The sequence below is a fragment of the Equus quagga genome, chromosome 6 (genome assembly GCF_021613505.1).
Source record: "Equus quagga isolate Etosha38 chromosome 6, UCLA_HA_Equagga_1.0, whole genome shotgun sequence".
In the NCBI taxonomy this organism is placed as follows: Eukaryota; Metazoa; Chordata; class Mammalia; order Perissodactyla; family Equidae; genus Equus; species Equus quagga.
The window spans coordinates 77,102,132-77,114,204 of record NC_060272.1 but is presented as its reverse complement, the minus strand read 5'-3'; the positions used below and the strand labels follow the sequence as shown (position 1 = coordinate 77,114,204).

The following is a 12,073-nucleotide window of genomic DNA, read 5'->3' as shown; positions in this document are numbered from 1 at the left end:
AATGAATACAAGAATAAATAAACAACACAGATAACTGAAAAATGGAGGCAGAGGAAGAAATAAACTAGGGTGTGGAATACATCTTAAGAACTAGTAACAGATCGGTGTCTTTGGCAAACAATTAAAATCAGGAGAAACAGATTAAAAATACCAAAAGATACCTTTAGCTACAGGAAGATAAAAGGAAAAGGGGGTGGGGGTGGGGGTGAATGCCACTGTAGGTGCCAATCACTGCTCTGGAAAAGATAATTCAAATTCCTTGCCAATTTTTTTTTTCTGTAGTGTACGGCTAAAACAAGTAATCTCTGAGATAATAAGCCAAAATTATCTGGCACGTTTACATGTAAGAAAATACCCAGTGAAATAAAATGAAGTTGATTCTCTCCCATCCTTCGTGAAAGTCGTGTCCTTCTGTGGTCTGAATTTTTAATACTGTGTGTACTATCTGCTGTATGTGCTTTTCTTCTGTAAAGATTTTGGTTAATACGTCGGAAAGGCTGAAGGCCAACTCGTTTTCATGGATCCAAACCAGGTTCTGTATTTTATTTTCTGAAAACGATAATCAAGGAATATCTATCAGCAGACACTACATTGAAAATGAGGAAGCAGTATACCTTTTTTTTTTATCGTTTTAGAAATGAGTATCCTTTAACTTTTTTCATGTCTTTCATCGGAACACAATCCAAATATTTTCAAAAGCAGAGTAATATGGCATTACGTAGGTAGTAGCCCAGATCCTGATGCCCTAACGAAAGGATAAGTGGCTGAGTTAACTACCCACTGAGACAAGCATCCAAAGAAACTTCAGACTTGGCTCACCCAGGCGAGAGGCTCCCAAGGATTCCGCATCCCCCTCCCCTGCGCCCCTCCGTCGCCCGGCAACCTGGGCACGCCGCGGCTCGCCCCGCCCCCGCTGCCATGGCAACAGCGCCGCGCCGCCGCGTCGGCTTTGTGCTCGCGGCGCCGGGCGCAACTGCGCGCTCGCCCCCAGCACCTGCTGCGGCCGCGGCAACTTTTCAAAGCTCCTCCGCACTGACTGGCCTGCCGGTCTCTTACCCGGGGCCCCTGATCCTGGCCTCCTCTCACCCTTGTTGCAGAAAAAATGTTCCACGGACGCGGGATCCCGGCCACCTGCTGCGTGGTGGTCCCTTCTCTAGAAGGGAGGGACAGGTGCCAACCGGCGCAGAAAGACCACTCACCTTTCTCAGCATTCCTCCAGGTTAGCAGGGGAGCCTTCGGAGGGGCCTCACCATCCCGCGCCGAGCTCAAAGTGGGAAGGAGTCACGGAGAAGCGACGGGAAACTTCGGCCTGGGCGAGAGCCGCCCCGAGGGGCCCTGCGCCCTCCTCATTTGCACGACAAAGGGCTGGACCTTCAGGCCGCGCCGTCCGGAGGCGGTTAATCCGTCCGACCGCCGACTCCCTGGCGAGTTCAGATCGGCTCTGTTCAGATGCCACACTTCCCTGGCGATGAACGGCTCCGCGGGCTCGTCCTCGGCGGCGAGTTCGGCTTCCGAGCCCCGGGCTGTGCTATTGTTTGACGGCCCCCGAAGGACGGGGTGTGGGGGGCGGCCTGCCACAGGCGTTTCAGGCCGGCTCAGGTTGAATTTCTTGCAGCGTTTTTCTCTCAAGCTTCCTCCCAACCCGTTGCTGTTGCATATTCATAAGAAGGCGGAGTCGCTTTCCACCTCTTTTGAGTCCTCGGGGTTGAGGAAGCCGAGGAAAAGAAGGGCAGATGATTTGATTTGGAAGGAAACCCGAAGAGAATAGGGTGGAGAAATAGGTGGCAACGTAAATAAGCAAACACAGGATTCCTATTTCACAATTTCTTCTCCCACCCTCAGGCGGCGAAAGCGCGCGCGCCCACACAGACACACACACACACACACACACACCCATTTCCCCGTGCCTGAATTGTGCTAAGGGAGTTTCAAGGAGGTCCTGACTAAATCCCTTGGTCCTAATTATAGTATGAGACTAACGGGGGGGGGGGGGGGGTCTGCCTAGAATTTTTAACGATGACTTGCGCTATGTGCTCGTCATAACAAAGAGAGCAGTTAAAATTTTATGTATTTTTAATATATAACTAAAATTGCATTGATTCTATTGCAAATTGCAATCATAATTGTCTGCTTTTAATGCAGTGCAGCCCTCCACCATTCTCAAAAACCCGTATTTTTTATAAACAGTCAAGTTGCTAATTCCAGAAAATAAAAATAGCGTAAGAAAAATGACAGGCCTAAGGAAGTTCACATAGGGGACAGGGACAGTCTGACTGACAAGCACTAAAGCCGTTGGTGCTGAGCTGTTTCCCCCCCGACAGAACAAGTGGTCCTCCAGAATGGTTTCTCTTTCCTCCCTGAAATTTCCACCATTGGAATCGTCACTAAATTACGTCGTGGAATTCAGGTCCAGTCCACCCCTCAAGGGATGGGGGTTACCTGAGAAGGGTGATTTGAACGGACGCAAAGATTCTGCCTAACACTCGACTCCCAAACCAACTGCCGCGATTCTTCACCGAATTTTCTCCTTGGTGTAAAAGTCCTACAGGAAACCCCTGTTAAGATATAAATTCGTTAGCTGAAAGAGGTGACCCATGCTCATTAACCCTCACTAATTACAGGTGGTTAGACTTATGGACTTAGAAACCCACTTACTCCACAGGTCCTCACAGGTGCCCATTTACTGGTGGGTGGTGGGTGGTGGGGAGACAACTGACGGTGAAATAGCCCAGGTCCCTGACCTGGGAGCCAGCCTTCCAGCGCGGGACAGACCACAAACAAACAAATAGAAAGTCAGGTAGTTAAGACTGCTATGAAGAAAATGAAGCCATTTAGAAAGGCAGATGCTGGAAGCCCAGAGAGTTTAGAAGTACCTTGACTTCCCTGAAGGAACCCACTGAGACCAAGTCCGGGTTTTCTGATGGTGTTTTAGGTCCAATTGTATGGTCACTAGCTGTGTGACCTTAGGTATATGGCTGCCTGTCTGGTTTCTGTTTCCTCATCAAACAAACAAAGACTAGGCGATGTTTTCGGTAGTTTTAGAGTGGACGAAGTAAGTTGTACTGACTGCGTGCACACGGAGCCTCAGAGGGTCTGACAGTGTGGCTGGGTGGTCAGTGTGTGGATGCTGATGTCAGAGTGAGTTTCAAATGCATTAGCCAGACAAGACATTTCACTTCCAAGTCTGGGTGCCCTGTTGTGAAGATGGGTAATAATACCCACCTCAGAGGTTGCTGAGAAGATTCAGTGAGATGATGTACAAAAATCACAGGGCTCGCTGTTATAATTTCTCACTGGAGCCACTGGGCCTTCTGGAGGGCAGCCCTGCTGCTTGTCCTTTGAAAGCGGTGGTTACCTGATAATGAGAACTAACTGCTCTCTACTTCTCGCTACTCATCTGAAATTCGTTTCCTGCAAAGGGAAGTAGGATGTGAGAGGGTAAGGCTAGTGGTTACAGTGGTACTGCTGGCCCCTGCATACAGTATCTCTTTGTCGTGGCTCCCATTAACCGTCGGACAGATTGAAAGAGGATCCGGGAGGTGGATTTCCTTGCCAACAACATACAGCACAGTACACTGAGGACCTAGGACTCAAATGGCTCTGTCCCAAAGTCCGGCCATGTCCCATAGCCCGGCCTCCTTCAGGTCATGTGCTACTTTGGGCAACAGCAAACCACTCTGAAGCAAAAGGAAAAGATTCTCATTGTTTGCTGACTCTTTAATGATAGCATAGTAGTAAGTACATGATTATTTTCTTATACAAAAGTAAGAGGGTGGTGCGTCTTTGGGGTCCTGGGACCCAGCTGAATGTGTCTCTGGGGTCACAGCAGTGAGTTAGAGAGAAAAGTTGCACCAGGGCTCCCCACCCTGCTCCAGAAGGTGTGAGGGAGAGACACACCCACGTGGAGCAGAGCCAGAGCCGCCCTCTGGGCAGCAGCTGAGGAGACCCTGCTCCCAGTCCCCCCTGGGGAGGCCCTGGTCAGTCCTGCAGCAGGGCGTCGATCAGAGGCTGCCTCCCCACCTAGCAACTCCATCCTGTGCCCCACTTCCCAAATGTAAGAACATGGAAGACACTTAAATGTCTTTATATCAGACATTTGTCAGAATCCAATGCCTAGAAATTGGTCTTTCTGAATAAGAGCCCAGAGAAGCAGCCATGAAAATATTCCAAGATTCCAAAGGCAGTTTTTAGAGCAATCCCTCCATATGGAATAATGCTTTAAAATGCATAACAATTGCTGGGCATCAAATGCATGGGGGAATAAGGAAAATGAAATTGGAGGCCAATGAAATGAAGGGAAAAGAAGAGTTTAGAGCATGAAGTTGCCCAGAGTAAGGGTTGTGCTTCAATAAACTTGTGCACATCTTTTATAATTTGCTTTTTAATGTTCCACTTAGATTGAGGAAGAATTTAATTTGCATCTTTTCTAGTTGGATGCTACATCTGTGGCTTGCTTCTCTAAGCATCCATACTTAGCGTTATGGGGAGATGTTATTTAAAGTATTATTTTCTGCTACAAACGTTAGAATCTGTTTTTACTTTAAATATTTGAAAATGCTAATGTTAGTTGTCAACATGTCCCAGTAAGTAAGTTTATTGTTTTATTAAAATCACACTTTGGTCCAGAAGGAATTTTAGGTGGTATATATAAGATCATCCAATCCAATAAAAAAAAAATTAAAAACAGGCAAGTGAGGAAAATATGACACAGAGGAAATGAGAACAGAAAAGATGAACAAACATTCATATATTTACATCTATGTAAGTTCATTTATTTATTTACATCAAGACCCTTTTAGAACTAACCAAAAGTAGTGCAAACAAACCATGCAAAAATGAATCTTTAGCCCATTTAAAATAAAAAGGCATGATGTATTTCATGAAAAACTATATTATTTTTAGGGGACAAGGATGGAGTTGTGAGGAGGTAGGGAGACCTAGAAATTTCAGAGTGCAACCAATTATAATCATTTTTTTATAGAGTACACATTTGTTTTGTGCACTTTTTGAACACTGACCATAGTTTGTTTCACTATGATAAGAGAAAAATATACGCGTGTGTGTGCGCGCGTGTGTATAATAGTTTTTCCTTAGTGCTCTAGTTACTTCTAAAGAGTTAATAAAATCACTTTGGAGCCAAGGGATAAACAAGCACCTACATCCCCCTGGTCTGGTCTAACATGGGACTCTGCTGCCTGTGAGCACAGTGAATGCTGGTTAACGGACTTGCTGACCAGCCTCCCTTCTTTTGTTTATTCCTGTGAATGACTGAAAAGCGTTTTCTGGGTGCGCATTTCCCCATCTCTGTTCGGAGCCCACTTTGAGAGTGCATGGAGAAACATTTCTGACATTGGCCATAAATTTTTCCGTGAAAGCATTTAGATAGTGCTTCTGGATTTAAGATCAACCTTCACACAAAGGGTTAGGAAGAGACTGAAGTGGAAGAGGTGGGCAGGGAGGCCTGGCCATGGTGGACTGGCAGCCTCGTGGCACAGCGCCATGGATCAGGGATGCCTGGGACTCCGGGAAAGATCACGGATAATTCACTCACCGCCGAAGGGACCAACTGGATCTCGAGTACGTAGCTCTCGAAGGATGGCTTCACACTTACGATGCCCCTTACTAGCATGCACGGGTACAGTGAAATCCCCGTTCACTTGTCGGGAGATCTTGGGTCTTGTTATGGACACACCTTGTTAGATCCTGCCATCTGTAAGATTTAGCTCAATTGCCACTCTTGTTAATTCTTTTCTCAGCTTCTGTGATCATCGATGGTTAATTAATGTGGATAAAAAAATTTCTTAGGAATTTGAAATGTACAGAATTGCCTTGTGCCCCCTTCCTGGATTCCCAAGTTAACACACAAGTAATGTTAGGCTGATTATGTGGGAAAATCTTTGTTCTGAGCTGCATAGAGACACAAATACGCACTTTAGAATCTCTCCAAATTTCCAAATGTAGTATTATTCCCATGAATTGTTCTAGTGCATTATTGAGACTTGAATAAAATGAAAGGGAACTGAGGAATGGATAATAAAGACTCACTCGTGTCTACTGTGCTAAATTTTTCTAAGCGTCAAACAAGCATTCTACCTTGGGATCCTAATTAAAGTCACTTTTTATCATTTTCATTGTGGACCCCAGAGAAATAGGCACATAAACAAAACTGACAAGACCTGACAGTGTTATTAACCACCACTGTCAAAACCTGATCATCGTAACACAGAATCCCCTCATGATCTGCTGCTGCACGCACACGCCTCCCGGCCCTCAATCTACCAGGTAGATATAGAGGGAAGAGGAGTGAGATGAAAATTGAGGTTTCTTCATAAATTCACCTCGTGGTAAGCCCTTAAGAATTGTTAGTCAGATTTCCCCCAAAAGCATTAATCGTGACCAACTGTGCACATGGCTCTGTTGTTATTGAAGAAATAATAAATTATTACTCTTCATTTTGTTCATCCATTCATCAGTAACTGTTTATTGACTAACTCTGTGGGAGGCAAGGTGCTCGGCTCCTGGGTAGTTTTTTTAAAAGCAACTGTCCATAAAGACATTAGAATATGGCGGGAGGATAATATATACGTGTAAATCTAATTCTTGTGAATTAAATTATTGTTTAAATGCAGCTTTAAACAACACAATGAAGAATACTGTGGAAAATTCTTTTATAAAGCAAAGAATCCAATTGTAATATGAATCACAGTCATTGCTTAATTTGCAAATTGGAATTTTGGTATAAAGAAACACATTTCTAAGGTTGAGAGGTCGCTGAGGAATGGTGGGTTTCTTCATGAAGGATTCGCTAGTGACACAGTGGTGAGAAGGTGCTGGAGGTGGTCCAAGAGGCTTGGATAAGAACACTGGAGAGGAAAGATGGGGAGATGGCTAAAGGTGGGGAATGGGCACCTGGAATAGCAGGGAGAGGTGGCGGCACCGGTGGAGAAGGGGCCTCTAATTCAAGGCAGATTAAGTGACCACTGTCCCCTCCGAGGAGCTGATGGCGTGGTGGATGGCCTTTAAGTAAGGGTCTTCATCTTGGTAGGTGTGTGGCTGAAAGCAGTAAGACAAGCACAAATGCTGGTCGTCCAGGAACTGGCCCCATAGAGCTGGGGCAAAGGCCAGGGAGGGGAAGAGCCGGACAGATTCGGGGAATACTGAGGAGGAAGGAGAGTCGGGCTCAGGAGGAGACTGATGTGGAGAAGATGCAGAGGCGTCTGAGCACACCCCAGCTTTCTCCGTGTGTTGCTCCATGCATCACTCAGATCCTACTTCTACGAGCTCTTCAAGCATCACAGCGGCAGGCGGGCCCCTCACTGAGCCCTCTGAAAGGTGGGGCCTGTGAGAGCAGCAGCCCCCTCCAATGGGAGATAGCAGCCTGTCCAGGGAAGCATCTGTGTGCCACTAGGAACAGCCTTCAGTTGACCCAGGACTTTTTGCCCTTCAACCACAAAAGAAGGTGGGAAGGCTCTAACTGAGCACCTTCTGCATACCTGGCACCATCACCTTTGCCCAGCTCTCTGGATACACGTATCTTAGTGACATGTTTGATCTTTTCCATTCCTAGCTTTCTTCAAATAATCTGTTGTGGAACCATCATCCATTAGTTTATTTAAATCCTTTCTGAACTGTTTCTGTTTTTAGCCTGTGCCTATTCTTAGAGATAATGAGTTGCATTTATTTTACAATCATGGTTTAAACGGGCACTTTTATTTTCTTTCCTTGATAGGATATTAACTTGTCACAGAGTGCACCCACCCTCATTCAGAGCTCCTTGGTCACCAGCCTTCATTCATTCATTTGCTCAGTAGGCATTGGTTCAGCACAAACCATGTGTCAGACTCTGTGCCAGGCACAGGGGAAACAAAACATCATGCTTCCTGCCCTCGAGACTACTGATGGAGACAGACCGTGAACACCGACACCACAGCTGGGACTCGGGTGCATGTGTCTGAGTAAGATGTTGTAGAAGCACCAAGGAGAAATGCCTACCTGAGAAAGTGTGCAATGCTTCAGGAGTTTGCTCGTTACTTCTGCCCTGGAATATTTAGGTATCGATAGCTTTTCTTTTCAGTCTTCACCTTTTCAATTTACATGATCCTTATCTTGTTATCCAGCCCTTTATGGAAGCCTCTTTAGACTATTGACTTTTTAAATTTAAGATTTGTTATACCTTTCTTGGCGTTTGATCTGAAATTGAAGACTCTTTCAATTGTGGGCACATTATAAAAAATTAAGATGATGCGCTCAAGGTATTTCGCCCTTAGATGTCAATCTAATAAACAGTTTAGCAATCTGCACTGTAGAACTGATCTGATTTTCTTTTGAAATACACTTAAACTGTAAACGTTGGGAATCCAGCATACTAGAAGAGGTGTGTTCGCCTCACGAACTGGTCGTGTGTGTGCAAGCGCGTGTGCATCTGTCTGTCCTTTTGGTTTGCTGAAGCTGAAGTTGTTTAGATTCTTTTGTAAATACTAAACATCCTGCCCAGAATGTATAACGCAAGTGTGTAGTCCATCACAGCTAACTGTTCTTAAAGGATACCAATGTGTTCTTACGAGAGATTTGAGCAGATAGAAAAAGCACCAGTGACACCCCAGTGAGAAAAACCCCAGGTTACCCACAGCCACCACTCTACTGTCGGTGTCTAAGCAACTTCAACGTTGGAAAAGCGAATGACCGCTCTGAAGTTTGCAATTTCAGAGTGTGGATGCTGAAAGTCCCTTGGCTGCTCTGACAGAAGAAAGCTCTCGAAAGCTTTTGCTGGGATGCTTTTACAGTGACCTTGAGACCCCGGCTCGGAAGGCGTGAGAGCTGAGGAGGCTTGTGCTGCTGTCACGAGCTCCCTCTTCCACACTGACAACTCACACATTAGAAGTCTGCTCTCGCATTTCTATATTTCGCGAGCACAGAAGGATGCATATGCAGTAAAGAAGTGTTTGTGGCCTGAACAAAGACAAAGCATGGAGAATATAAAATTAAATCCTACGTTGATTTATGCCGTTTAACTAGCAATCTTGACGCTTTAGTCCATTAAACTGTGTGTCTCCAGCCTCACGCCTGCACCCCCACTGGCTCTCCTGCTGGGATCTCCCCACAGAGCTGCTGGCTCATCTCTCTTCCTTCAGGCTCCTTCGGGCTGTCACTGTTTCCGGGAGAAGCCTGTGACTAACCCGAGTAAACTCGAAACACGTGTGCTCACACACAGGCACACACACTCACAATACGTTCATCTTTATATTCCCCATCCCACTTACCCCTATCTGACATATGTTTACATGTTTGTTCACTGTCTCTCCCTTCCCACCAGGATTAAGCACCATTAAGACAAGCTTCTCGTCTATTTTCTTCTCTGTTATATCTCCAGCTCCTAGAATGCCGGATAAATGTTCAAAAAATAGCTATTAAATGAATTGTGAATTTCAAAATGTAAGACCTGCTTCTCAATACTCTTGAATTTATAAGGAGGAAGACATTGAAAGGCCTTGACCTTTCCCCAAGAATTAGAGGATGTCCAGGAAGTAAGATGCTGAGCAGGTAGCAAATGTGTGCTTTTGTTTTCCAGCTGTGGTGACTAGTTAAGAAAAACTACCAACGGTGTAGACACAAAGAAGTTCCCAGAACATAGGACACATGAGAGTGCTCTCACCTTAGTGTTGGATTGAAAATCCTTGTAACTTAATGCTGTGTCCTGATCCCACTGTTGAGTCATCTCAGATGACACATCTTTAAAGGAAGTTGCCTCTGATGATGGATTCAGGAGCAACAGCACCATAGAGGGTGGGAGGACAAGGACGTTAGAGGGAAAAAACTTGAATACCTTTGACTGTTGTGATTTGAATTCACATGCAAATTCTGTCAGACTTGGCAGTGTTCTGAAAGGAGCATGTATGTTGCTGCAGGCCTGTGGCCTCCCCGGTGGCTACAGCTCTGAAGTCCCCTACTTCCAGGAGCTAGGGAAGGAGGAGCACAATGCCCACTCCCCCTCCCCCCAGCCCCCACCACCCCCCACCACCCCCAGCCAAGATGGGAGGGAACGAAGGCTGTGGGAGGAGAGAGGCTGAGGTGAAGCTGGAAAGGTGTCTACGGCCACCTAGTGGCCGAGTGGTTGAGTTCACAGGCTCCACTTTGGCAGCCCAGGGTTCACGAGTTCAGATCCTGGGTGGACCTACACACCACTCATCGAGCCATACTAAGGCGGCATCCCACGTAGGAGAGCTAGAATGACCTACAAGTGTGCACTGGGGCTTTGGGGAGGGGAAAAAAAAAGAGGAAGATTGGCAACAGATGTTAGCTCAGGGCCAGTCTTCCTCAAAATAAATAAATAAATAAAATAAAAAGTAAAAAGCAGTTAAATGTATAAGCTTGTTCTATAAGAAAGAAAGGAAGGAAGGCGTCGAACCTACTACTTTTTGCAAACACAGCGTTCCCTGACATAGACAGCCTCGAGGCCATTCTCGTGTCCCGGGGAATAGGAGGACATGGATCCCAATGAAGAAAGGCACAAGTCTAGTTGGTGGACTGAAGTGGGCATTGAGCGACAGCGCACACCTAGTCCTGCCTTCCTCGAGGAATCTTCCACTCGGCCTTGTACCCCTAAACTGCTCCTCTCCCCAGCAGTGAGCCCCTCCCATGTCTGGTTCTCAGCCGAGGAGAACAATCGGCGACCTTGGCTTCTCGCTCTTTGGAGATGGGCACCCTGAGTAAGCCTCCGTGAGATCAGCGGGGCCAAGTGACTGCTGTGTGAATAAACCCAGCCAGCCCAGCCACACGCGTCAGAACTTGCCGTGAATACACAGCTTAAGGTCTCACGCTGAACTTTCCATATGATGAACTCACTGCAGTTTCCCAAACCTCCCTTGTTGTCTGTGTTGAACCCTCTGCCAAGAAAACCCTTCAGCTCTCCTGCCTTGTTAGGTTGGCTGAGCCCGGGACTCAGCTAAAGCGCCACGGCCTCCAGGAAGTATTCTCCGACCCCCAGCCCAGATTCCCCCCCAGGCGAGCACGCTTTGCAGTGCTCTCGCACAGCACTAATCCCTCTGTTGCATGAACTGTCGGTTCAGCCGTCCACCTCCCTGCTCCCCAGACCACGAGCTGCTTGAAAGCAGGAACTCCCCAGGGGTCATGCACGATCTGAAATACATTAACCATTAGGACACGCGCGTTGAATTGTTAAGTGAAAAGAGAAAGAGATCTGTACAAGTTAAGTGTTAAGAAAATTCAGAAAAAGATCTGATTCCCACTAAAGTTTCTCAAGGAAGATGTATTTGAACTATGTCATGAAAAATAAGATAGGATTTGAGCAGGTGTCAGTTGGAGAGAGGGAGGGGGCTCCGGGAGCGGGAAAAGCGTGAGAAGACGCAGGAAGACAGAAGATGCAGAAAGCCTGCATGGGCGCCACTCCTCGCTCCTGCCACTGCCAGCTGTGTGGCCTGAGCAAGGTGCTAACTCCTGTGTGCCTTGGTTTCCTTCTCTGTGAAATGAGAATAATGATGGGACCCATGTCAACCCATAAGTTAAGTTAACCGTTGTTAAGGTTTAGGACAAGGCTTGGCATGTAGTAAGCATTTATATAAATATCAGCTGTTATCAATACTATTATTATTATAAGTACAAATAAGAAAAGTAGCAGGAATTCAAGGATGGAAGAATGGAAAGTGATCTGGAATAGCCTTGCCTTTTTTTTTTTTTTTTTGGCAGCCCCACATTCTAGACTTTTCTGACAGTGCCACTTTCAAATAGAGCATTCCAGTGTTTCCAATCTATCCCAATATTTTCTTGAGAAGAAGAGGGCCGTTGTGCCCTCATAAAAAAAGTCACTGGGTCTTTTTATTTAAGTTTCTAAAATAATCCGTATTTTTTTTTAAAGATTTTTTTTTTTCCTTTTTCTCCCCAAAGCACCCTGGTACATAGTTACATATTCTTCGTTGTGGGTCCTTCTAGTTGTGGCATGTGGGACGCTGCCTCAGCGTGGTTTGATGAGCAGTGCCATGTCCGTGCCCAGGATTCGAACCAACGAAACACTAGGCCTCCTGCAGCAGAGCGCACGAACTTAACCACTCAGCCACAG

The 12,073-nt window shown here is 46.2% G+C and overlaps 1 protein-coding gene across 1 annotated transcript in view; it reads right to left on the bottom strand.

The window, feature by feature from the left end:
* SPATA13 (spermatogenesis associated 13) overlaps window positions 1–1,857 on the bottom strand; it is a 343,789-nt gene extending 341,932 nt beyond the window's left edge. The window contains exon 1 of the mRNA XM_046664701.1: window positions 1,200–1,857. Coding sequence (XP_046520657.1) covers window positions 1,200–1,211 — 12 coding nt within the window. The 5' untranslated portion in view covers window positions 1,212–1,857. The remainder of the gene's footprint in view (window positions 1–1,199) is intronic.
* Between the last annotated feature and the right edge of the window lie 10,216 nt (window positions 1,858–12,073).